This window comes from Rutilus rutilus, assembly GCF_951802725.1.
Source record: "Rutilus rutilus genome assembly, chromosome: 25".
Classification (NCBI taxonomy): domain Eukaryota; kingdom Metazoa; phylum Chordata; class Actinopteri; order Cypriniformes; family Leuciscidae; genus Rutilus; species Rutilus rutilus.
The window spans coordinates 14,241,503-14,268,561 of NC_140229.1; the positions used below are offsets into that span (position 1 = coordinate 14,241,503).

The 27,059-nt window shown below is 43.2% G+C and overlaps 1 protein-coding gene across 1 annotated transcript; it reads left to right on the forward strand.

Moving 5' to 3' along the window:
• Positions 1 to 429: 429 nt before the first annotated feature.
• mcf2b (MCF.2 cell line derived transforming sequence b) lies at positions 430 to 25,569 on the forward strand. The gene is made up of 26 exons (XM_084400495.1): positions 430 to 813; positions 1,761 to 1,880; positions 2,215 to 2,331; positions 2,614 to 2,763; positions 2,969 to 3,093; positions 3,399 to 3,513; positions 12,268 to 12,387; positions 12,630 to 12,821; positions 12,911 to 13,102; positions 13,242 to 13,413; positions 13,493 to 13,581; positions 13,684 to 13,769; positions 13,938 to 14,004; positions 15,316 to 15,431; positions 15,501 to 15,570; positions 16,570 to 16,662; positions 16,849 to 16,941; positions 17,029 to 17,154; positions 19,245 to 19,466; positions 19,858 to 19,950; positions 20,557 to 20,635; positions 20,736 to 20,787; positions 22,604 to 22,806; positions 23,044 to 23,150; positions 23,305 to 23,417; positions 25,242 to 25,569. The coding sequence occupies exons 1-26, from the start codon at positions 763 to 765 to the stop codon at positions 25,456 to 25,458; spliced, it is 3,180 nt and encodes a 1,059-aa protein (XP_084256621.1). The 5' UTR covers positions 430 to 762; the 3' UTR covers positions 25,459 to 25,569.
• Positions 25,570 to 27,059: the final 1,490 nt, after the last annotated feature.

Genomic DNA, 27,059 nt, shown 5'->3' on the forward strand with positions numbered 1-27,059 from the left:
GTTTTTGATCAAATAAATGCAGCCTTGGTGAGCATGAGAGGCTTTGAAAAATAAAATGTTTTAATGTTTCCAAACTTTTGACTGGTACTATTATGGACATCTAAACCATGAATATGTTATATTACTACTATAATTAGGTTGATTTAGTCATATTAAATGGGATTTTAACCAAATAAGATAAAATCAGTTCATTTATAAATTATGTTAAATGTGTAATTGATTCATTTCTTATATTTGTATTAATTTTATTATTTATATTTATTCTATATTTATTAATTTATTATAAATGTAACATAATATCACACACACACAGTATTCATAATTTATTTATATATTTTTATTATTTATTTATCATTTTTGTATCACATTTTTAAAACAGGCCTATATTTTTATAATTATCGTTTGTGAGTGAGGTAATGATGAGGTGTTAGGTAGGAAGAAGGTATTTGGCCGAGTGCTTATCGACCTCTGTCCATGGTGCTGGATTTGATAACTCTGATTTGACTTACTCTTACTCTGATTCGAGTAAATCACACAAAAATGTGGTTTCATGGATTGATTTTGTTACGTGTCATTTTATAGGTGTGACAGTAATGAGCAGATAAGTGCGGTCAAGGTGTCGTCGCCACTGCAGCATCCGCTCTGCGACTGCTCGCTGCTTCTGCTGCTGCTCACAGTCCCGCAGACAAAGTGATGGAGGGAGGGAAGTTGTGAGGCTAAAAAGTGGGTCTACAGCCCCACGAAACGCGCAAATTAGAAACAATGGCGGAGGCTAATCCACTCAGGGGACTGCCCCGGATCCAGAGGGCTGCGGTAAGATGGATTCTTCTCTGTTTTGGACCGGGTTTTTACTGCAGAACTGACACACGCTATGCGGGCGCTGGGTGGGAGTCGTATGCTTTATATAGAAACTATAAATTAGATCACGCGCGCGTTTGTAATGTTAACTGTTAGTTATTAGCCTACTGTGATCATTATTGCAGTCAGCATTGGTTTGGTTTACATTTGAATAGTTATGTGCAATGATCGCCACGTTTTTAAACACCTGACCACGCTTTTAACTCCAATGTGGATTATGACTAACGCAATAATAATAGGCTACATTATAGACTTTTTTGGCTGTGCATATGTTTTATTGCAACATTGTTAACATATAAGTGGACATTTTAACCTCTGATGATTATGGGAGTCTAGCACAGCAATTTGAGTGAAAAGTGTGAGTGTCTCTGATGAAGTTTATTGATCATCAGTCTGTCAAAAAGGGAGAAGACAGAAAGCCTACACTTTCTTGTCAGCATTAGTAGGGTAACAGTCAACAAATTCAGCCTTGGATTTCCATTGACATTGATTGTCTTCATAGGGTCTGAAAAAAGTGCATAGTAGTTGCTTGTAGTCAGACTGAATTTCCTGCTTTAATCAGCAAGAAATGTGTTACAAAAAGCAATTGTTTTTTGCTTTGTAAAGGCTTTAAAAAACACACATTTTAATTCTAAATTGAGCTCTGTTCTTATTACTGTAACTTTTCTGTGATTACTTAATTACAATTTAAATATGTGCATCCACAGGGACATGTGGGTGTCTGACCTAGATTTCTATACATCTATGAACACATTAGAAGTGGGAAGATGATATACAAGCAGCCACATTGCTGTTTATGATTATATTACCATATTATTACTCTTTAAATCATCCTGAATTATGTGATAGGAAAGAAGTTGAACATGTACTGAAATTGATGAAATATCACATCTCTTCTTCAGATGTCATTCCCTGGACATTTGCATTTAGTTCTAGTGCTGAGGCCCAAAACCCATCTTCAGACCACTGGAACAGACCTCGGTTTCCGCTTCAGTCAGGACGACTTTGCGCTCAAGATGCCGGTAAGAGCTGATGAGAATCCTCTGTGGTACAAAACAATAGGTTTTTTTTTATGTATAGTGATGAGATGCATACCTGAAGTCTTGAACAGCAAAACAAACATCAAGTTGTAACTATAATATTGAGACCAGTCATTCGTTTTAATCCCCACTCATAATGTGGGAAAACATTTGCATCCATTTTTATTCAATCTTTATTTAACAAGGCTGTTAAAAGGCCATTCCACCCTTACGAGGTTAGTCTGCTTAACGAATGGATTATTAATCGCATTTAATTTAATTTTAATTAAATATAATGTGCTTAATTAATTCCCTAGCTATTTTCTGCCTTATTCAGATGATTATGCTGAGCTCCTTGTCAGACCTGCTTCGCTTCATTGATGAAAATCAGCTGAATACTGAGTTTGGTGGTAACCTGGAGCAATGCCATAGTGACTGGATAGTTCTGCGAACGGTAAGCTTTCTGATTTCAAGAAAGGAATGCTGTAACAAGAAATGCCATTATATGCTCACAAAATGGAATTAAATTGCAAAATATATGCATAGTATGTGTCATTATTTAATGCTGATAAGAGAAATAAATCAATTGCTAAAGGATATCTGTTTACTTCCTATTAATTCATTTAGATTTGCAACTATAAATATATTTATATCTGATTTTAGATAAGGAGGCTTTGAACTGTGTTTGCAATAACTGCTGAGTAATGCATATTTCTGTCTGTGCTGCCTCCTCCAGGCCATAGAGAGTTTTGCAGTGACAGTGAAGGAGATCGCTCAACTACTGCAGACATTCGGCACAGAGCTGTCTGAGATTGAGCTGCCTGATGACGCCAGTGGCATTGAGTACCTACTCAGATCACACACTGACAAATACAGACAGATGAAGGTATGGAGATGAGTCTCACAATTGAGTGGGCCTATTGTGCACATAAACAGTGGGGTGAATCCCAGACTTTCAATGTGGTTTCAGAATTGGGAAATATATTAAATATAAAACACAATGACTGTGTTTGGGGGAAAAAAAAGTAACATTTTTTAATAATTATTTAAGTTATGATTGAATAAGACATATGATTTGAAAACTACTACAGGATGACATTAGGTCAGTTATGAGGGATGGACGTCAGCTGCTCTCAAACCTCGAGGCCTCAAAAGCAATGGAAGGTGCTGCAGCAGAAGACAGAGACATCAGCCAAGACAAAGAAAGAGTGCAGAGGTAGCCTTCATACAGTATTACTCACCACCAGCAGAGTAAATCATTGTCAGCTCTTTCGGGTTGCTGAATAACTCTCCAAGGAGTCTTTATGTTTTTCGGGTAATCAAAATCATACAGTCTTTATTGCCTCTTTTAATTTTTATCCTCCTAGTATTGGATTGGTTGAGGCCCATTCAACTTCCTCTAGTTCACAATGTATTTTTGTGCCAATCATCAAAATGAACTTCAGCTTAGGCTCTTTGTGTAAAATTCAGGTAGGCTCTTTGTGTAAAAAAAAATCATCATGTTCCATTTGTTTATTGCAGGCTTGTGGCACAGTTACGGGACATGGAAATGGCTTTTGATGGCTTTTTTGAGAAGCACCACCTAAAGCTTCAACAATACCTTCAACTCCTCCAATACGAGCTGAGCTTCCATGAGGTACAGACCAGTGTTGGAGTAATGAGCTAAAAGTGTACTAACTTAACTACTTTAACAACACTGCTTTTGTAGTAACAAGCTTTTCCAACTATTCACAGTAATGCACAACCAAATGCTACATCGCTGTTTTGAATGTCATTGTACTTCGCATGCTACTTTGATCAAGTCTGCTACTGAGAGCTGAGGTTTAACACGATCTTTCGGGTCTCTCTATCATACTGTATGTAACGCTGGAAAGTTACTGTTAGTGAAAGTTAGCGATTCTGTTGGTCCTAAAGTCAGTGTACTCGCTGCTTTCATAAGATGCGCTGGAAGTCATTCTAGTAAACTGGTTTGTCTGAAATGGTCTACTTTCTCATTTGCAGCAATGGAAAGTCTGATTCATTCTACTGAATCGGTTAGTCTTAAATGATCCTTGGATAGTGTGTAATGTTGCTGTTTGAGCATAAACAACATCTGCAAAGTTAAAAGTTCAAAGCAAAGGGAGAAATAGTTCTCTTACGAGAGGTTCTCTCGTATTGCGTAAGCTAGCTTACGCTGCGGGAAAGTCTCCTTTCACGAGATACTGAAGCCAAAAATTATCCTAATTTTTTAAACTTTGTCAACGCAGTGCGGCAGCCTGCAGACCTAGGGCAAGCGAGTCGCGTGCCCATTGGCTGCTCTGCGGCAACTGCAGCAGCCTATGGCTGAGCCTTGCGCGTGACGTCACGTCCAATGAGCGCGCTTGGCGCGCTTAGTGCGTCACAGCCCGTCATTAGGGGTGTGGCTTAGAGTATATAAGCAAGGAACAGAGGCTGCTTCGCTGATTTCTGTCTCTTCAGCGAAGCTCTTCGCATCGCTGATCTCCGAGGAAGCCGCCGTTGAATCCAGCGACCAGCACGCCGAGGATCTCAGCCTGAGGACGCCGGCCGCTCGCCGCCTTCAGCCTTCCCTGCCTGCTGCGCCATCCGGCCTTATATCCTTTTCTGCTCTGTTTTGTGTGTGTGTGTGTGTCCGCCGCGACACACTTGCATCTAAAAGAGCGCGAGGCGTTGTTTCAAATGCCTCGCACATCCTGTGGCTCGTGCAGAGCCTCGCTCAGCGACGGAGACCGCCACGTGCTGTGCGCTCTCTGCCTGGGTTTTGACCACGCTGTTCGCGCTCTCTCCGAGGGCGGCTGCGAACAGTGTGAAGATTTACCGATGTCGACCCTACGGGCTCGACTCGCTAAATTCGAAGACACTCCATCTTCTCCGGCCGCTTCTTCCGGGCCACGAAAGAAAAAACGTCGCTCTCAAAGGCCGCCGGAACTGGACGCTACAGCTGAGCGCTCGCCGGAACCTCTCCCGCGAGCCTCGCTCTCTCCTTCCCCCCCACCCTTCTCCGACGCGCAGCGGCCGGCCACTGCCCGCACTGCCGTCGCCCTGGGGGATGATGCAGATGATGCCGCTGACAGCTGCTCTCTGCTCGCGTCTGACAGCGAGGAGTGGTCGGGCTCTCACCGCTCCGCCCCCTCTACTATGGAGTCTTCTCGAACCCGCGCTAGTGTTGACGCAGAGCTTCTCCGCCTCCTCACTTTAGCGGTCGAGAGAATGGGACTGGATTGGTCTCCACCTAAGGAGCCGGAGCCCAATCGCCTTGACGGGTTTTTTCTGCCTAGCCGCCGCCCTGCGCCTGCCTCTAGGTCAGCACCCTTCCTGCCTGAGCTCCACGCCGAGCTCTCTAAGTCCTGGAACGCTCCGTTCTCCACCAGACTCCGCTCGCCAGTCTCCTCGGCTCTCTCCCAGGTGGACGGAGCCGCCGAGAACGGCTATAACGGCATCCCCGCCGTTGAGGATGCTGTGGCAACGCACCTTTGCCCGCCGTCTGCTAGATGGCGCTCAAAGTCTGCCCTGCCGTCTAAAGCCTGCAGGACCACCTCAGCTCTCGCCGGCCGCGCTTTCGCCGCCTCCGGCCAGGCTGCTTCCGCCCTGCACTCAATGGCTATTCTTCAGATCCTTCAAGCCGACCTCCTCCGTGAACTGGACGAGAAGGGCTCGGATCAGTCTGCCTTTACCGATCTCCGCAGCGCTACGGATCTCGCGCTGCGCGCTACCAAGACCGCTGCTCAAGCCATCGGCAGATCCATGGCCGCGCTCACCGTCATCGACAGACATCTATGGTTGACGCTCGCGGACATGAGTGAGTCAGAGCGCGCTGTGTTTCTGAACGCACCACTCTCGCCCACCGGCCTCTTTGGCCCTGCGGTCAGCGGAATTGTGGATCGGTTCTCTGAGGTACAGAAGGCGTCGCAGGCGATGGACCTCTTCCTGCCCCGCCGTTCGAGCTCAGCCACAGGCCGCCCTCAAACTCAGCCTCCTGTGCGCAGCTCTAACCAGCGCTCTTCCAGGCCCCCCAACGCTTCGCAGCGGCGCCAGGGCAATCGCCCCAGGTCGCGCTCGACCAGCCGTCACAGACCGCCGCCCCCACGGGGCCCGCGGTCCAAGATCGCGTTGAAGCCCGAGCCCGCGAAGTCCTCCTAGCATCCGCAAGGAGGAAAAGATGGTTGAGTCCCGCTACGGCCGGACCGCCATCAAAACGCACAGCTCTGTCAGTCCCCTATGTTCAGGCTACTGCAGCAGCACACACCGCAGCCAACGAGCCAGTAATTACACTCGCTCGCCTGCACACAAACGCCGTTTTCACGGCGACCCAGATAAATCTCAAAAAGAGTATAAGTGCTTTAAGTGTAGAAAATGTGCCCACACCCATGTGCTCACTGCTTCACACAAGTGCAATCCCCATGGTAACGCGCCCAGAGCGCTCTCTCATAAAGCGGCCTCACACCGCTCGAGCACTAAATGTAGTAAAAGTGCCCACACTTCCGTGCTCACAACTACTCGCTGCTCGCTCTGTCACTCAGTTACCTCAAATTGCTACGGCTCAAGCCGCAGGGGTTTTAAGTGTAGAAAAAGTGCCCACTCCCGTGTGCTCACTGCCTCACACAGACCAGGTTCCCATGGCAACGCGTCCAGAGCGCTATCTCTTAAAGCGGAAACTTTCCGCTCGAGCATCAAGTGTAGGAAATGTGCCCACAGCCCTGTGCTCACACCTGCCCACTGCCCGCTCTGCCAGACAGGTTGCAAACCTCATAAAGCCCCCAAACACTGGCCGTGTCATAAGTGCATATCCCGCGCCAGCTCACGAGCACGCGCGCCCACTTTCAGACACCATAATCCCCACGCCGCCCTCGCGCCTGGGTTGTTTGACAGCAGTTCACGCTCCATCGTCCAAGATCGAGCTACTAAATTCTGCACAGTCGGCCAGCCCTGTTCTTCTGCCCTCGTGTCCGAGCATCGGCGGCGCGCGCGCCGCCCCGTCTTCTCTGATACAGGTTCCCCATCCCGCGCAACGCGGCGATCTGAACCCAGAGACCATTCGACCCCTAGCTATGCATGCAAAAGCATGGGAGGCTATTCAGGGCGCGTCAGAATGGGTGCTCAACACCATAAGACACGGTTATTCGCTCCAATTTGCTCGTCGCCCTCCGCGCTTTCTAGCGCAGACGGAAACGAAAGTGAGTTTGGAAACAGCACATCTGCTTCAAGCAGAGATAACAAAGCTGCTGCGAAAAGGGGCCATAGAACAGGTGCATCCTTCTCTGAGCGAGTCAGGCTTTTACAGCCGTTACTTCCTCGTTCCCAAGAAGGACGGAGCATTAAGACCTATTTTAGATCTGAGACATCTGAACAAAGCCCTCATGAGACGGCCGTTCAGGATGATTACAACCAGACAGATCCTCGCGCAAATTCGCCCAGGAGACTGGTTTATCTCTCTCGATCTGAAGGACGCTTATTTCCAGATCCAGATAACTCCCCGTCACAGGCCATTTTTGAGATTCGCCTTCGACGGTCGAGCTTATCAATACACAGTCCTGCCGTTCGGCCTGTCTTTAGCACCCCGTACATTTACGAAATGCATGGACACGGCTCTCGCTCCCCTGAGGAGTCAGGGAATGCGAATTCTGAACTACTTGGACGATTGGCTCGTTCTAGCGCAGTCAGAGACAGAACTTGTGTCTCACAGAACAGCGCTACTCGACCACCTGGAGGTTTTGGGTCTAGCGGTCAACTGGACAAAGAGCTCGCTCTCGCCCCGGCAGTCGATTTCCTTTCTCGGAATAGAACTGGACTCGGTGGCGATGACGGCCAGATTGACGGAGCAGCGCGCGCGCCGCATCCAGCGCCTCGCTGCATCCTTCAAAGAAGGCAACCGGGTTCCCCTGAAGGCATTTCAGCGCATTCTGGGGCATATGGCCTCAGCTGCAGCAGTGCTTCAGTTGGGTTTACTGCGCATGCGCCCGCTTCAACGCTGGCTGAGAACGCGCGTATCCCATCGAGCCTGGGCGACCGGCGGCTCGCTAATCAGAGTGACTCAGGTCTGTGTCTCAGCCCTGCAGCCCTGGCTAGCAGCCGAATGGTATCACACGGGAGTGAATATGGGAGTGGTCTCACACCGGAAAGTTGTCTCTACAGATGCGTCCAACCTAGGTTGGGGAGCGCTCTTCGAAGGCAGACCGGTCTTTGGCCACTGGTCAGACCAGGAGAATCTCCTACACATAAACTGTCTAGAGATGCTCGCGGTCGAGAAAGCGCTCATGCACTTCCTCCCTTTCCTCCGTGGTCACCATGTTCTAGTCCGCACGGACAACACTTCAGTAGTGGCCTATGTGAACCGCCAGGGCGGTGTCAGATCAAAGCAACTCTGCGCCCTGACGGAACGCCTCCTCGTATGGGCTCAGCACTCTCTGCGCTCTCTGAGAGCATCGCATGTGCCTGGCCATCTGAACGAGGGCCCCGACAGACTGTCCAGGGACAACGTTCCCCCTGGGGAGTGGTCTCTACACCCTCAAACAGTCCAGTCGCTGTGGCGCCGCTTTGGCAGAGCGAAAGTCGACCTCTTTGCGTCAATAGACAACGCACACTGCCCAGCGTTCTTTTCAAAGAGCGAGGACGCGCTGGCCCAGTCTTGGCCCAGCGGCCCGCTATATGCGTTTCCGCCAGTCTCTCTGCTGCCTCAGGTCATCGAGAGAGTCAGGAAAGCGCGCCACACAGTGCTCCTCATAGCCCCGTTCTGGGAGAACCAAGCTTGGTTCCCGGAACTCATACAATTGGCAGACTCAGCCCCCTGGCCGATTCCGGTGCGGAGAGACCTTCTCTCTCAAGCCCGCGGCTCGATTTGGCATCCCCACCCAGAGCACTGGTCTCTGCATGCGTGGAGCCTCAACAACTACATGCTGATCTACCAGAAGGGGTGATGAACACGATCATACAATCTAGAGCCCCCTCCACGAGGCGGCTCTACACGTCTAAATGGTCTGTGTTTAACAAATGGTGCACTACCAAAGGGCTCAATCCACAGACATGTGGGGTCTCACAAGTATTGTGTTTCCTTCAAGAGCTACTGGACGCGGGCAGGTCCCCCTCCACGCTCAAAGTCTATGTCGCGGCCATTTCAGCGCTCTCTGTGTCAGAGCCGGGCCGCGCATTAGGAAGGAACGAGTTGGTCATCCGCTTCCTTAGAGGAGCGAGGAGGATGAACCCCCCGCGACCCCCTTCGGTTCCTATGTGGGATCTTTCACTGGTCTTAGACGCACTGAAAGCACATCCCTTTGAACCCTTAGAAACTGTGGATATGAAATACCTCACGCTCAAAACCGTTTTTCTGATAGCACTGTCTTCAGTAAAACGTGTGGGAGACCTTCACGCGTTATCCACTAACGCTGCGTGCCTCGAGTTCGGACCTAATGACTCTAAAGTTATTCTCAGACCGAGGCATGGGTACGTCCCAAAAATTTTGGGCACTCCCTTCAGAGCGCAGGTCATTTCCCTTTCAGCCCTGCCGATTACTGGCTGCGAGGCAGATAGTCACCTCCTCTGCCCAGTTAGGGCGCTGAGAAGCTATATTTCGCGCTCCGCCGCCTTCAGGCGTTCAGAGCAGCTTTTTGTTTCGTTTGGTGGGCGCACCAAGGGTCTCGCCGCCTCGAAGCACACTCTGTCCAGATGGATAGTCGATGCTATCGCAGCTGCTTACGCATCTAAAACCTGCAGTGCCCCTTGGGCATTCGGGCACACTCCACCAGAGGCATGGCCTCATCGTGGGCGTGGTCCAGTGGGATTCCCATTCATGACATTTGTGCAGCGGCGGGCTGGGCCTCCCCCTCCACATTTGTTAGGTTTTACAACCTGGATGTTCCCGCTTTGCAGGCCAAAGTGCTATCAGTCTAAGTCTCGCGTAAGCCAGCCCACTGTCTGTGCGCGGGCTACGCTGCTGATTTAGCTCTACTGGTTGAGCTACACTGTATGGAAGTGTTAGTTGGACCGGCTGTGCCGCTCCCTGCCCCATATTATGTGCTTGTGTACTGTGGTATCTGGCCGCCCAGCTCCGTTTCGCGTTCCCTGGGCTTCCCACGGGATTCATTCAGGATGCTGGGCGCGCGCACGGCGTTGACAAAGGTGTTCCCGCAGCGTAAGCTAGCTTACGCAATACGAGAGAACCTCTCGTAAGAGAACGTACTCGGTTACTAACGTAACCTCTGTTCTCTCTAGAGAGGGAACGAGTATTGCGTAACCCGCCGTGCTCTCGCCACGAGCTCATTTTCGCTTCATGCGACAGAAACCAGCGAAGCAGCCTCTGTTCCTTGCTTATATACTCTAAGCCACACCCCTAATGACGGGCTGTGACGCACTAAGCGCGCCAAGCGCGCTCATTGGACGTGACGTCACGCGCAAGGCTCAGCCATAGGCTGCTGCAGTTGCCGCAGAGCAGCCAATGGGCACGCGACTCGTTTGCCCTAGGTCTGCAGGCTGCCGCACTGCGTTGACAAAGTTTAAAAAATTAGGATAATTTTTGGCTTCAGTATCTCGTGAAAGGAGACTTTCCCGCAGCGTAAGCTAGCTTACGCAATACTCGTTCCCTCTCTAGAGAGAACAGAGGTTACGTTAGTAACCGAGTACGTTTTTTTAAGGACTACAACAAAAGGCTGGTAGGGATTACTCAACATTCCTCCTGGGTTAGTGACATCACTAACCCTAAAATTTACATAAACCCCGCCCCCGGGAACACACAGTCCATGTTGAGAAGAGGAAGAGTTGTTGTAGTAGAGCACTTTTGTGAGTCTGCTCAAGCTGTCGCATTCGTCTTTTCACATTTATTGCAATACAGTACGTTACACAAATGCAATAGCATGTCACTCTTACAACAGTTCCCACACGAGCGATTTATAGATTATCATGACAGAATATGCTAACTAAAGACTTGAAGATAGTTAACTCGACATCAGCAACATAAATTCATCAACTAACCATTCAGAAACGTCCTGTTGCATTCTACATGTTGTCACTTCTTCTTGAGTCTCTCCATCATTGTCCGACTCCGGTTTGAACATAAAAGGCAGAACAGTTTTCTGTCATTTTAGTGCTTGTCTGCGTGAGGTAATCGGAGCTGCTAACACACATGAGATGTTGAAGCTCCGCCCTCTGTGCCAGGAGCAGCAGCTCATTTGCATTTAAAGGGACACACGAAACGATGCGTTTTTACTGACCCTCAAAAAGGGACAATTTTAGCATGCTGTAAAAAATTATCTGTGGGGTATTTTGAGATAAAACTTAACATACACTCTCTGGGGACAACAGAGACTTATTTTACATATTGTAAAAAGGGGCATTATACCACCCCTTTAATACTCATCATCAGACATCCAGCTGTCTGTGCTCGTGCTTCGGATGTGTGCACTCAGAAAAACATATATCAGAAGTTTAGACTGAGATGGCTTTAAAGGTGAACTAAGTAACTTTTTTTACCTTAACTGAACAGCTTCGGAGTCATTGGAATGGTTATATTACTTATTTCGGGTTGAATGGTGGTCGTTTCGCACCCCCCTGGTGCCCGTGAGCGGAAAAAACGCACTTGCAACTTTGAGCCGGCGGGCCACCGGCCGCCGCGTCAGGAAGTCTTGCGTGATATCAGGTCTCGCGATGTAAACAATTGCTTTACGGCCAAAAGAAATCTGCTATAATGCTGTCATTATTGCGCTCCCTCACGCTGTTCGAACCCGAATGAAGAAGACGTTTTAAAGAATGTCCCATCTGCTTTGATGACGTTGATCTACTAGCCTCTGGTGTTTGAGAATCACCAACGAGTTTTTACAACAGTGTTGTTAAATATCTATTCCGAAGCTGTGGGGGGAGCTCTAGAGAGAAACCTGCGAGCAAAAAGCGAGAATACAGCGAAGAAATCCCGAAGCTACTGAGTGCTGCTTTTAAATGCATGCAGATAATAAACTGTCATGATGATGAAGAACTGCAATGTCTTTGAGCGTGACCGTGATAGAGATGATAATCAAAAGCAAACAGATGTTTTAGTTTTTGGCAGAGTATTGAGGCAAGAGTTATACAGGCTCCGCCCTCTTCTTCTGCAGCTCATTTGCATTTAAAGATACATGCACGAAAACAGCATGTTTTTCCTTCCTCTCAAAAATGAAAATGATCTGTGGGGTAGTTTGAGCTGAAACTTCACAGACACATTCTGGGGACAACTGAGACTTATATTACATCTTGTAAAAAGGGCATAATAAGTCCCCTTTAACAGCTGTGGAAAAAAACACTTTTGAAATTTTACCAATGCCAAAATCCTCTATAATATTGTTGTGAAATCTTGAAATCTTGAATGAATGCAATATGAAATATCTGTCTTAAATGCATTTTAAAAAAAAAAATATTTTGTCTTTGGGCATAGATGGAGGCCATTCTGGAGAAACTCAGTACGCAGGAGAAAGCAATTGCATCTGTGGGGACAACAGTGGCCCAGACGGAGCAGCTGCTCAAAGACCTCGAGATGCTGGAGACCACAGCAGAGGTTTAACATTTTAATGATTAAACTATTTGACCTCTTCTTTTCTTTTTTTTCCTTTTTTTTTTTACTAGTAATCATTCATAGAAAATGAAACCTTTTTGAAACTGTGCTTCAGTTTAAATGCATCGCACACCACAAATGTTGACTGATGCTGATGTTGAGAGCTGATAAGGTGAAACATCTTTTGACCTGTATTTTAACTGATATACACAAGTGTCTGATTAATAGCTCTGCTGTTCTTGCAGGATGAAATGGGCCATGCTCAGATTATCATTCTACATGGGCACCAGCTTGCAACAAGTCATCACTACGCTCTTGCCCTAATAGTTCAGCGCTGCAATGAACTGAGGCATCACTGTGACACTCTCACAACAGCTCTGCGTGCCAAGCGGGCATCTCTCACACGCATACGGGACCTGCTGTTGCGGTTGGAGGAGGTATTAAATGCAAATGCAAGAACCTTGTAATACTGTATATGCATTTTATGCAAAGCACATACAGACTTTGCATATCTCTGTATGGGCAGACTGTGCGTTGGTGTGATGAGGGGGCCTATTTGATGGCTAACCAGCTGCTGGATAAGTTTCAATCCAAAGAGGGGGCGCAGGTAGCCCTGCGGGATATTGAGAAACTGATGGAGACAGCGCCCTCAGTCCTGCAGTCTAACCCGGGCTTCCTCAGTCTGGAGTTTGAGGCAATACTCACACCACAGCTGCAGGTACTGACACACATAGAGCACAAATATACCCTTTGAGACCAGTAGTGAAAATGCCCCTCTTATTCTACAGTATGTCCTTAATAATTTTCTATTGATCAAGTGCCTATTTTAAGTTCACCCCCTTTTGCTTTCATGCTAGTCTCAGATAGAGGCTGTCACAGAGAAGGTATCAACAGTACAGGGAATGATCCAGAGCAGACAGGCCTGTCTGAGAAAACTGGCTGATATTCAGGTCAGACCCATCCAGCTTGTCGCTCCAAGGCCTGAGAACTCGCCACGCTGCAAATCCCCTCTGTTCTCTCCTAAACACAGTATGTTTATCGATTTCAACTGCATTTGCTCATGGTGAACAATTGCCATCGGTCTGACTGTATCCTGTCTTTTTCTAAGGTTTTGATGTGAACTCCAGTTTAAGGTTTTCTTTTGATCTTGCACTCCCTGGTAAAAGGGCCTCACGGAAAGGTCCCAGCACAAAGAAGGTTTGGCTGACCGTCCTTGTTCGTCTCAAAATCATACAAAGCGCACCGGTTCTACTCGTTGCTGACAGCTTTAGGAACTTTTTCCTGGTTCTTGTACTGTAGATAGAGGTGATGCACGACTACGAGGAGAACCGCAGCTGTCTGTCCTACGGCCCCGATGGAGTTGAGAACCCTGACCAGCACAAACGGTGAGCATTTATGCAATATCTTGACAAAAAATATATGTTCACGAATCATGAATTCCTTCTGAAGCTCCTCTTTTTGTCTGTCTCTCACCAGTCTCTTTCCCTTTCTGTCCTCATCTCTTTCTTCCCCTCTCTCCTTTGTTACTGCCCATGCATCCCTCGCCTCTACAGTCACGTAATGAAGGAGTTGATTGAGACGGAGAGAATCTACGTGGAGGAGCTGCTGTCTGTTTTGCTGGTAATGTCTTGACCAAATGACCTTTAAATAATTGGTCTGTGCTTTGTTCTCCCACATCCCATTTCCATAACAGCTGTGATATAGCTGATGATCTTTGGATGCAATCATTTTGAATTCACATCTTTCCTTTCACACTGTAGTTTATAGTGTCACGGTGAGTCAGAGCCGGGTCACGTACATGCACGTTTTCTGATGTTTTCTGTACAACCATTGGTAGAGACTGCCATATAAAAAGAAAGTAAACTGTGATGGCTCTGATCACTTGGCACAATGATTAAGGGTGCAACAGAAATGAAAAGTGTACTATTATAGTGTAAGGGGATTTACAGTCAAAGACCAAGAACCAAAAATTATTAATTAAGACAAGAGTCAGAATTATAATAAATTAAAGATAAGTTTTACTAAAGATAGTTTGCAGTTTCATCAGCAGAAGTCAGCTTCAAGACTCAATGGAGTTCATAGGCCGCCCCGCTTACAGTTACAAAGATCACAGCAGTTATACCCTTCACCAAGGTCTAAGCTACGTCCTTGCTTCAGGTTGAATGATTCTGATTGGCTAAGAAATAGATAAACGTAGTAATTTCCACACATATACAGATAGACTGAGGTATATCTCCATGTATTATGCAGCTGACACTCGGACCCTGAAGTTAGGCACGTCGTGACCTTCCAGGTCGCAGATTTGGGTTGCTGGGCACCAGCCTGTCCAGAACAACAACTCAGTCAATCTCCAATAATGCCAGTGGTTCCTTAACCTGTAAACATAAAGTCTAACACACGCACCGACACACAGCTTTTCCAAGGTTGGATTTGGCCAGGCTCTAACTATGAACAGGAGAGTCTTCTCAAAACATCAAGATAATACGTTCTTTCTCTCAAAGAGAGGACACTTTAATTTAACTGGAAAGTAAGGCTTTAACTGAGAAATGGTCCCTTAAACTATAGACTTCAATGACCATAGTTGTCAGGGTACCCACGAAAAACAGATGTATGTATTGACATGTTAAAGACCTTTCTCAAACAAAACATCTTTCCCTATTTGATTTCTGGAAGCCAGACATACAGACATTAGAGAATACATGAAAAGAACATTTCAGCAATCACACTGGTAACTTTTATAACAAAGTAAAATCTCACAAGCCAGTCATTCAACTCATTTGATATTTAGAAGGAAAAATACTGATTAATACCTTGATTATAATCACTCATTAGATATACCTTTAAGCAGCAGTAGATTCCAGATTTTCACCTTCAAGAGCTAATAAATAATTATTTGAAATTCATATATTTTTTCCTGTTCCTGGGTGAAAGGGTTATAGGGCGGAGATGGATAACCCATCTCTCTCTAATATACTGCCATCTGTACTGCGAAACAAGAAAGAAGAGCTGTTTGGAAATCTGCCTGAGATCTATAAATTCCACAGCAGGTGAGAAATATGCCCACACACATGGATAAATAAACACACATTCATGCTGATCCTGTCTTCGTTGTGCAGGATATTCCTGCAGGACCTCGAGAGCTGCTTACAGTCCCCAGAGAGAGTGGGAGCACGCTTTCTGGAAAGGGTGAGAAATTCTGTGTCATACCTATGTAAAGGCATTTCAACTAAGTGCTTTTTCTTTGACATTTCTATTCATCAAAGAATCCTGAAGAAAAAAGTATCAAATTGTTCACAAAAATATTAAGCAGTGCAACATTGATAATAATAAGAACGATTTCTTGAGCAACAAATCAGCATATTAGAATGATTTCTGAAGGATCATGTGACACCGAAGACTGGAGTTATGATGCTGAACATCACAGGAATAAATTACATTTTGAAATATATTGAAACTTTTATTAAAAACTTAAAACTGTAACAATATTACAATGTTATTTCACAATATTACTGATTACTGTTTTTACTGTACTTTGATCAAATACATGCAGGCATTAGACTATACACACACACACACACACACACTGTAAATATAATTCAACAAACCTATGTATCTTTAATGACATATCATAAAGTATGAACAATTGTTCAGTAATGATACTGACACAAAACACATTCATTTTGATATGGACATGACTGAAAATAATGATAACTTGCTGTTTAGTAAGTGACTTATACAGTACGTTGATTCAGTCACACTGACTGAAACGTTTTTTTTTAGTTTTTTTTAGTTTATTAAAATAACCTGCTCAAAAGAGTAATTCACGGTGGACTTAAACTACACCAGTCATGTTGTATATCTTTGATTCACTAAAAAGAACTGACTCGTAAGAATCATTGGTTCGCAAATTGTTTGTTCGTGACTAGACTTGTCACGTTGGACGTTGTTTTTGCATGCAGGCTCTGATGACATCTCAACAGAAAGACATTTTTTGCCATCAATTTTTGGTACACTGCCTTTTATTTCATCTCATTCAATAGACTGTGAACTCACATTCACAATTCAGGTAAATATGATTTATTCTGCTGCGGTGCTGAAGATTCAGTAGTGACGCCTTAGAAAAGTAGTATAGGAACCACTGATCTATACCCTATAACAGTTCTCTTGTAATGATTTTTTTTGCAGAAAGAATATTTTCAGGTCTACGAGCGCTACTGCCATAACAAACCTCGCTCGGATGCCCTCTGGAGGCAGTGTTCTGATTCAGTCTTCATCCAGGTATTGATATGGATATTCTTTTTGGAATGCACACAACCATTCAATAACAATTGATTAAAATTATTACAATAAACAGCACTCACAGATATCTATAGGCATGGATAGTAAGTAGTGGGATGGTTTAAATCCTGTTATGAATTTTAAATCTTTTATTTTACTAATTTTATTTTCTGTTTTCTTATTTAGGAGTGCAAAAGGAAGTTGGATCATAAACTAGGGCTGGACTCATATTTGCTGAAACCTGTTCAACGTTTAACCAAGTACCAGCTTCTTCTGAAGGTGCTTAACCAAACCAAAACAAACCAAATCCAAAATTCCACATTTCCCCCAGTATTTTCACTAAGTGCTTCCTTTCTCTTTGATTAGGAACTACTAAAGCACAGCTCAAACTCACAGTATGCATCTGAGCTGCAGGGGGCGCTAAATGCCATGCTGGATCTCCTCAAGTCCGTCAATGACTCCATGCATCAAATTGCCATCACAGGTTATGAGGTGTGGCCAACAAATGAGAATGGAGACAGGCGGATTATTAAAGTGTGCCTATTATGCTATTTTAAAGGTTCCTAATTTTGTTTTGAAGGTCTCCAACAATATGTTTACATGCATCCAAGGTCAAAAAACAGCATCACCTTTTTTCTCACAGTGTCTGAAACGGTTTGATCAAGGATTCTGTCTTTGTACTCCCTGGCTTTCTGTGAGCCTACTCTGCTCACCCTTTGATTGGTCAGATGGCTCAGTCTGTTGTGACTGGTCTTCCGCTTAAAGGGATACTCCACTTTTTTTGGAAATAGGCTCCCGCGGAGTTAAACAGTTGAGTTTTACCATTTTCGAATCCATTCAGCCGATCTCCGGGTCTGGCAGTACCACTTTTAGCATAGCTTAGCATAGATCATCCGTCCTTCGGATGAGACGTTAAACCGAGGTCCTGACTCTCTGTGGTCATTAAAAATCCCATGGCACTTCTCGTAAAGAGTAGGGGTGTAACCCCGGTGTCCTGGCCACATTCCACCCATTGGCCCTTACCAATCATGGCCTCCTAATAATCCCCTTCCATTGAATTGGCTCTATCACTCTCTCTCCTCTCCACCTATAGCTGGTGTGTGGTGAGCGCACTGGCGCCGTTGTACTGTGGCTGCCGTCGCATCATCCAAGTGGATGCTACACACTGGTGGTGGTTGAGGAGAGATTCCCTGATATGATTGTAAAGCGCTTTGGGTGTACAGTAGTACATATGAAAGCGCTATATAAATGCCTCATTCTATTCTATTCTATTCTATTCTATCATTGTATCGGACCATTAGCATCTTTCTAAAAAAAATGACCAAAGAGTTTCGATATTTTTCCTATTTAAAACTTGACTCTTCTGTAGTTACATCGTGTACTAAGACCGACTGAAAATGTAAAGTTGCGGTTTTCTAGGCTGATATGGCTAGGAACTATACTCTCATTCTTGCGTAATAATCAAGAAACGTTGCTGCCGTACTATGAGTGCAGCAGGCGTAATGATATGACGCAGCACCTGAAAATAGGTCTAATAGGGTTAATAGGTTAGACAAACTTAGTCCCGGTCACGTTGGAAGTTACCGAGCTGGGGACTATTTTCAGGCGCTGCGTCATATCATTACGCCTGCTGCACTCATAGTACGGCAGCAACGTTTCTTGATTATTACGCAGGAATGAGAGAACTTTTCATTTTCCGTCGGTCTTAGTACACGATGTAACTACAGAAGAGTCAAGTTTTAAATAGGAAAAATATTGAAACTCTTTGGTCATTTTTTTGAGAGAGATGCTAATGGTCTTGTCCGATTCAATGATCTATGCTAAGCTATGCTAAAAGTGGTACCGCCAGACCCGGAGTTCGGCTGAATGGATTCGAAAACGGTAAAACTCAACTGTTTAACTCTGGGGGAGTTGTAAAATGAGCCTATTTCCAAAAAAAGTGGAGTATCCCTTTAAAGCGCGTGTCAGAAACGAAACGCCCATTACCATATATGAATTTCAGCTCCGGAGGCTTCCTCAGCACTGCATACTCAGTGATAGAAACAGTAACGATGCTGTCGGTTTTACTGTAACAGTCTCATCCTTTGGAAGTGCATGCAAAGTTGATTAGCACTCACAGTGCAGAAAGCAGCGTCTTCACGTCATGTCAACAACCCGAACCAAACTCTTTCAGGCCTCTGCTACAACTAGTGTTTGAGGTCGGGTCAAAGTAGACGTTGTTCGCAGACGGCCATTGAAGACAACATGCTGGCATTATGCTCAGTTGTTACAAAACTACGTAGGTTCAGGTTCATTCCTGACGACTCATTTCAGGCAGTTCAGAAGCGGTTCTTTCTGTTGGGAGACAATAACTCAATTTATCGTGCGCTTTGGTCTTTGAAACATTCAGACCTTTTACATTCACAAACAGCTACATGAAAGGTATCCGAAAAAGCATAATGGGGCATTTTAATGTTTAATGTTATCGTGACCGACAGTTGATGCAATATGTTTTTGTTATTAGAATATGGCCTGCAGTTAACTTTCAAACGTGTTTCTATTTGCATTCCCTCATTTGTCTTTTACGTGTTCTTTGAATCCAGGGTGAATTGAGTGACCTGGGCCGCGTCCTTATGCAGGGCTCCTTCAACGTCTGGATCAACCATAGGAAAGGCCCAACGCGCATGAAGGACATAGCTCGCTTTAAACCCATGCAAAGGCATCTATTCCTTCATGAAAGAGCTCTGCTTTTCTGCAAGAAGAGAGAGGAGAATGGAGAGGGACATGATCGGACAGCCTCGTACAGCTTCAAACACTGCCTGATGGTGAGAGAGAGTGAGAGGCCGTCCTATTTGGCATTTAAATATTTAATTGGACAGAATGCATGACTACTTTTGAATGACCATTAGTGTAGAAAGATGATTTTGGCAGCCAGATGGTGCAGTTACAACATCCACCATGCAGCTAACCAGCCAACTTTGACCTACTTTCTACACTTAAACCCATTTTTGAGCTTGTTGTGTTGCACTGATGTTGGAGTTAAGCACCTATTTGTTTATTCCAGCCCTATTTTAAGTGTGCTCAAAAAGATTTTTATGAAAGGGATTTTAGGCTTAACTCAAATTTCATTGGCAGTTTAAAAACCCACAAGGTTATTAAAATACTCCATTACTGAATTTCCAAGTGAGGTCTTTGACTCCTCTGTTTCATTTGCAGATGAGTGCTGTTGGTATCACAGAAAACGTCAAAGGGGATGTAAAGAAGTTTGAAATTTGGTACAACGGAAAAGAGGAGGTGTATGTTGTTCAGGTGAGTCATTTTATCAAGGTTAAAACTCCACAGAATGCAATGGATAAAAAGTTACAAGGGCCTCTGTCATCACTTATTAACGCCTCCTCAATACCTCCTCACAGTGAATGTTAATGTCAAGTCCTGAACGCAAATTTGTTTGTAGAACTTGCAAAACTAAATAATACTGTATGTGGGTTTTTAGATATACTGTACTTGAGAATAACTAATTAGCCATTTTTTATTCAGATTTCACATACGCTGCAGTCCAGAAGTTGTGAAATTACATTTAAAGTATGGGATTCAAAAGAAATTTGAAAACTGGAAATAAGTAAAAAGTTTTTGGTTTTAATAAAAGGGAAAAAAGAAAGAAAAGAAATGTATGATGTGTTTAGTTAATTACTGAAATCGTTGTGATGATTATATAGCTTGTAATAAAAAATAAATAAATAATAGAATAAAGTATTTAAAATGTTATATTAAAAAATCAGAAAAGATATATAAATAATATAGCATTATATAAATAAATACATATATATACAGTATTTAAAATAATTTTTTTTAAATAAATATATATATATAAAAAAAAGTATCTATATTTTGTAGCCTAATTGTTTTATTTTGCAGGCTCCAACAGTAGATGTGAAGATTGCATGGCTCACTGAGATTAGAAAAATTCTCAACAATCAGCAAAAGATTGACAAAGGTTCCTACTTTGCATCTTCGTTTATGTTAATATCAGTTAATATTGGTCTTGATTAAATCAGTCGTGCTTGGTGGGTCAAACTCTGCCTTCTCTTTCTCAGGTGATGCTCACCTGGATAGTGAGCAGTCATTATTTTCACCCTTGGGCGACAGGTGATCCTCACTGTATTCCCATAACCCCTCACATTGTTTTTGCAATCTCTTCCATAGCATGGATGTAAAATGTGTAAATCAACATTTGCATATGAAAGGATCTGAAACTTAGCACTTTAAACTTAGGTTTTATCTTCATAATTCATAATTCATAATTTATCATCACCTTCATAAATACTGTTTGCTTTGAGCCCATTTGCATGATGGATATAGTAATCTGTATCATACTGGCATGAAAAACACTCTTGATCTCCTCATTTTTGAAAACTACTCGATGGAAACATTGGGCTTGGACTTTGGAGAACCAAATGTAAAATGCTATTAGCAAATGACTGTTTAATAAGCATTATGAACTATTTTCAAACATTTAGGGCCCTATTTTAACGATCTGAAACGCAAGTATCAAGTGCGAAACGCAAGTAACTTTGTGGGCGGGTCTTGGGCGCTGTTGCTATTATACCGGCGGGATAAATGACTCTTGCGCCCAACGCAAATCTAAAATGGGTTGGTCTGAAGTAGCTTCATTATTCATAGGTGTGGTTTGGGCGTAACGTGAAATAAACCAATCAGATCGTCATCTCACATTCCCTTTAAGAGCAGGCGCGCTTGTTCCATGGCGGATTGCTATTATAACGGCGGATTTGCCAGGCGCACGCCAGGAGCGGTTCACAGCCGAGGAGACCGACGTTCTCGTCAGGGCCGTAAAACACAGAGAAGTGACATTGTATGGGATGGAAGAAACCCACCCAAAAAAGCTACGGTTAAACAGGCGTATAATAATTTGGGTAAATGTGTAAGCTAGATTTATGCCTATTTTTTCACATCTTCATGGACACAACAATGATTTCCCTCGTGTGTTAATATTTTTCCTTGTAATAATGTATGGTTTTCTAAAAATGAGAACTGCTGCGTCTGTGTGTAGATGAGATAAGCAAAGTGCATGCGCACTTTACATTGCATGCGCACATGCTACATTGATTATGGCCAAGCATGCGCCCTTAAAATAGCATACGAATAACATGCGCAACGCGCCATGTTTTTCCTGGTCAGTGGCGGAATTGTTTTCTAAACCTGGAAAATAGCACCAGGGAACGTTTGCGCCGGAAAACGCCTCCTCTTTGCGCTGAACCGCCCTGGGAGCGCAAGTTCATTTAATAATTTACCGACATGCGTCTGTCGAGGGAAAAGTCCGCTGTGCGCGGGTGCAAAATAGGAATGATACATGCGTCGAAGTACAAAGTCAATTGCGCTGGGTGCAAGATAGGGCCCTTAGTGTGAAGTTGAAGAAGTTCTAAGAAGCATTGAATCCTATTAATTTATCTAAATCCAGTTTAAATGTAATGTTAGTCTAGTCATGGGCTAATTAATTGGCTAATGTGCAAGTTTTGATTATTTTGATGTAACATTTAGGATACATTTTTGATGTGACAGACATATACTTCACCCTAAATGAATGCAATGTATATTTGTAATAAATAATAATTGTGTATTTATATAAATAAGTTATTTGCAGCACATGGTACTTTATATTTGGTTTTTCAAAACAATTTATTTGAATGTCATGTTGTTCAACAGAACAGGATTGGAGTCAATATCATGTCAACTCAGCTATTATTGAATATTTACTGAAATTTAATTGACTGACTTGAAATTACTCACACCATTAAAACCGAGTTTACTTGCCATTTATTTTTACATGTTGGCAACTGACCGCAGTCCTGTTCAAGAGTATCCTGTTTGTGACGACGTTTGATGGTTGTTGTTGTGTTTTTTTGATGCCCTTGTTTCTGTTCGGTTCATCGGTTGGTGGGGTCAGTGTGAGGCATATGTCCGTGTGCATGCCCTGGAGTTCCACACAGATCACTGGCTGCTCAGGTTGTTTTGATGTCCTTCCTCACAGCAAGCTCCAGGGGGCGTCCGTCAGCTCAGAAGAGGCCGATTCAGGCCGCGTGAGTCCGGTTCTGACAGACCCAGTCCTCGTTTCTCCACGTCCACGTCCCCCTCACAACAACCGTCGCAGTGAGTCAGAGGCCGTGGGAAGGCCATTTTCATTGGAATTATATCTGGTTGATAAGGCGCAGAAAAATTTACTATGCTATCGAACTCAATGGGTTTTTGGAATGGGATTTTTAATGTAATATGTAAATTGTGGCACATTTATATGTATGAAATTGAATCACGTAATTGCAATGCATGAAAGATTTACAATCCATATGGTGGGAATGTCATTATGGTTTGGCTGGTTGTGGGTTGCAGGCTGGCCTGGGACTTCTCAGTCAGTGGACATCTGTGAGGGTCTGGAAGACTGGACCACTGACATCTCAAACATCTCCGACTCTGATGAAGATGACGATGTGCTGCTGGTGAGCTTTGACCTTAAGATCTCGCTCAGATTCACAGTTATTTGGGGGGAACTTTTAATTGTCTAATCAAGTTTCAGCAATGAAGGATTTTGGGTTTATATTGTCTAAATGATTTGCTTTAACCTTATTTTATGCTGGCTTGCATGTTTTTTAGGTTCCTGGAAGGTATAGAGCAATGGTGGATCACTTAAAGTGCGGCAAGGATGACGTTATCGTCAAATGTGGTGATGTCATTCACGTGCTGCAGGAGAGTGCTATGGGGCTTTGGTGAGAGTCATTTTCCATTTTTAATTTATGCTTAAGTTGCGATTAGTCTTTTCTTTCCTATTGTGACGTAAATCTGAGTTAAATGGCTTCTCAAACAAGAAAAAATGTAGGTCAGAGTAAGCCAGATAAGGTTGACGATTTCCAGCCCAAAAGCTCTGCAAAAATATTCACAGCCAAAAGAATGTGATATAATTCAATTGTCATGGCAACCAAGGTTTATGAGGACCATTTACCTCCTTGAAAACTAAATAATGATGACAAAATAAAATTATAAAAATTAATCAATTTCCCTGCCAGGAGAACAATACAACAGGAACACGGATTAAGAAACTAACAAACTTTAACCCCTGCACACACCATAAAAGCCGAAAATGTGTCATTTGTGTTAAAAAAATTAACAACAATAATAATAATGCACTTTCCTTTGTGATCCGCTTTGACTTCAAAAAGAACTACAGTGCATCTCTCTTGAAGTGCACATTGTAGAACATAAAGCAGAGCTTTGAACAGTCAAAATGTATTAATCGTTGATTTAAATCTCTTTCAGCTTACGAGTCTAGACAGTTTAAAAGTTGCAGATGTCCAAAACTAGTCCCATATTCAATTTCTCTCAGAGTTATGGTTATATTTACGAAGAGCGTTCGAGTCATCTCCCACCACAGGTGTAATCCATATTTTTAGAGGGTCACTCTCCCACTCTTTACTGTAGCTACAACTTATGCAACTTTGAAATAGCAATTACTTGAATATACAGCTACAAGTTCAAAATCTGACCTCTTATTGAGCTAAAAACCCGTCACTCATGAATCATCACATCTGCCTGCTATCGCTCTTGATTGGCTAAAAGTGCAGGCTCAGCCGCAACATCAACACCAACCCAGATTTTGTCCTCCTGCTTAAACCAATTTTTACCCACATAATCAAATACAAAACTGCCCGGTTGGGTGGAAATCTGCCCTATGTAGCAACGCTGAGAGGGTGGGACTTGATTCTGTCCATCGTGAATTGATTGGATGGTTGTGGTTTGCTATTGCTGTGATGTCATGTGAGTGACAGGTTGTCCCACCCTTATGCATCATCAGAGAAGAGAAGAGATGTTGCTGCAAGAGGGAAGGAAGTTATTTGGTTAAAAAATTACAGAGGCACATGAATTTAAACAAATTTAATGATGTGCATGGATAAATAATTTTGAATAAATACTGTAATATTCAAAAAAAACAAGATTTGTCCCTTTTGATTTCATGGTGACTTTAAGTGCACCAAAAAATATAAGCCATGGTCTGATGTTACAGTTCTGGTCGATGTTGATAAGCTGATAATTTTCATGTTATTGTTTATAACTATTAAATGGCCAATATTAAAATACTATTTTGTCTAAATAAATAAAAACTAAATAAAAAACTAAACTTAAAATCAGTAGTTTTAAATGCTACTTGTGAATTTAGGCATCACAACATTATATGATTAGTATAAAATGGATATTCATTTTGAGATTACACTTAACAGTCTATATACATAAATTGGACAATATATTCAAATCTTTTAATATCTTCCATTAACCGATATGGTACCAAATACTGATATATTGCGCATACAACGCCACCAACACGTTCTTGCCTACTTAAGACTTAATAATTATTAACCCCCATTTATTTGGCTCCAAAATGCTGACATCATTTTGCATTATCTTCTGGAATATATATAACATTGATTCATTGCCCTCAGGACGAGAACATATTAAATAATTCTGGATCAATAGTTACGCAACAAGCATCACTCTAATTAACAAGTTAATGATTAATATCATGCTGTAATTCCCCACAGGCATGTTAAGAATTTGACTCGTGGAGGTGAAGGAAAACTCCCTGTAGATACACTTCTGAGAATGCTGGAAGATGCAGGCAGAAGTCCCTCCATTAGGTCGGGCAGTGGACTTGTGGTGAGTGAACTGTACAGGCCTAATGATTTTTGTCTCCTCCTGCTTAGTGTAAGTGTAATTGATGTTGGAAACAGTACCTTTATCATTAAGACTATACTCTAAAATGCAGCTTATACATAAATTAACGTTCATTAAAAATATGTTGAATATTTTATTTTAAAGGGGTCATGACATGCATTTTAATATTTTAATGTTTTTTGAGGTTCACTTGTAATGTTAAAGTTTTTTGGCAAAATTACTAAAACAAACAAATATATATGTGGAAAACCAATTATATTCGACCTTCATTCTGAACCTCTTTCTGAAATTACCTGTTTTAAAGCGGCGGCTCCTTTAAAGGGATAGTTCACCCAAAAATGAAAATGCTGTCCTCATTTACTCACTCTCGTGTTGTTCCAAACCTGTATGATTTCCTTTCTTCTGCTGAACACAAAAGAAGATATTTTAAAGAAGGTTGACAATTAAACATTTGCTGGTCCCCATTGACTTCCATAGTATTTTTTTTTCCTACTATGGAAGTCAATGGGGTCCATCAGTCGTTTGGTTACCGACTTTCTTCAAAATATCTTCTTTTGTGTTCAGCAGAAGAAAGAAAGTCATACAGGTTTGGAACAACATGAGGGTGAGTAAATGAGGACAGCATTTTCATTTTTGGGTGAACTATCCCTTTAAGGCTTATCAGTAAACGGCAACTGTTATGATTGGCTAACGTCATTGCATAGGAAACAATACAAACGCCCAATCGCTATTGTATGTGAGTAAATGTTTTGAAAACATAACTGTCATCAAAGCATTATAAAATCATTTACTTATGGATGGTTTGTGATGCAGCTGCTGTCAGATCCAATACAGTTAGCTGCTTCATCTTTCAACAAAAGTTTCTTTGCGAACTCTCCATTACACTGGTGCCTCGTTTACAAAACAAATAGCTACAAACAAACATATAAGTCTCCGACGTGATCCAGTATGCCATTAAAATAAACCATCCAATTGTTTCCGATGCTGGTATCCATCTGAAGTCTGCATAGAGACGCAAATGAGCTGTTTACTGCTGTTTGACTGGACGCGTCAAAGCGAACTTTCTTTCACTTTTCAAATTGCTTTCACTTTTCGTCTGTATACTGTATCCAGTGTAGACAGCATCAGTAATTACAATGGGTTCTATTTGACACAACATGACACTCACATCCAGTGTAAGCAAATGTCAGCCGTTAAAAGGGGTGGTTGATTATGATTTCACTTATCTAACTTTAGTTAGTGTGTAATGTTGCTGTTTGAGCATAAACAACATCTGCAAAGTTATGATGCTCAAAGTTCAAAACAAAGGGAGATATTTTCTTTTAAAGAAATCGTTTTTTAAGGACTACAACAAACGGCTGGTAGGGACTACACGATATTCCTCCCGTGTTAGTGACATCACAAACCCTACAATTTACATAAACCCCACCCCCAGGAATGCAATTTATAGATTATCAAGACAGAATATGCTAATCAATGACTAGAAGATAACTACACATAAGCTACATAAATTCATCAACTAACCATTCAGAAATGCTGTCTTCATGTTGTCACTTCTTCTCGGGTCTCTCCATCACTGTCTGACTCCGGTTTGAACATAAAAAGCTAAACGTTTTTGAAATTTTCAGTGCATGTCAGTGTGAGGTAAAAGGACACGAGCTGTTAAAGCTCCGCCCCCTGTGCCA

Coding starts and splice junctions, on each gene's coding strand:
- mcf2b (XM_084400495.1), top strand. CDS start 763: ATGGCGGAGGCTAATCCACTCAGGGGACTGCCCCGGATCCAGAGGGCT. Junction 16,663..16,848: donor CTGATTCAGTCTTCATCCAG/GTATTGATATGG, acceptor TTTCTTATTTAG/GAGTGCAAAAGGAAGTTGGA. Junction 23,418..25,241: donor GAGAGTGCTATGGGGCTTTG/GTGAGAGTCATT, acceptor AATTCCCCACAG/GCATGTTAAGAATTTGACTC.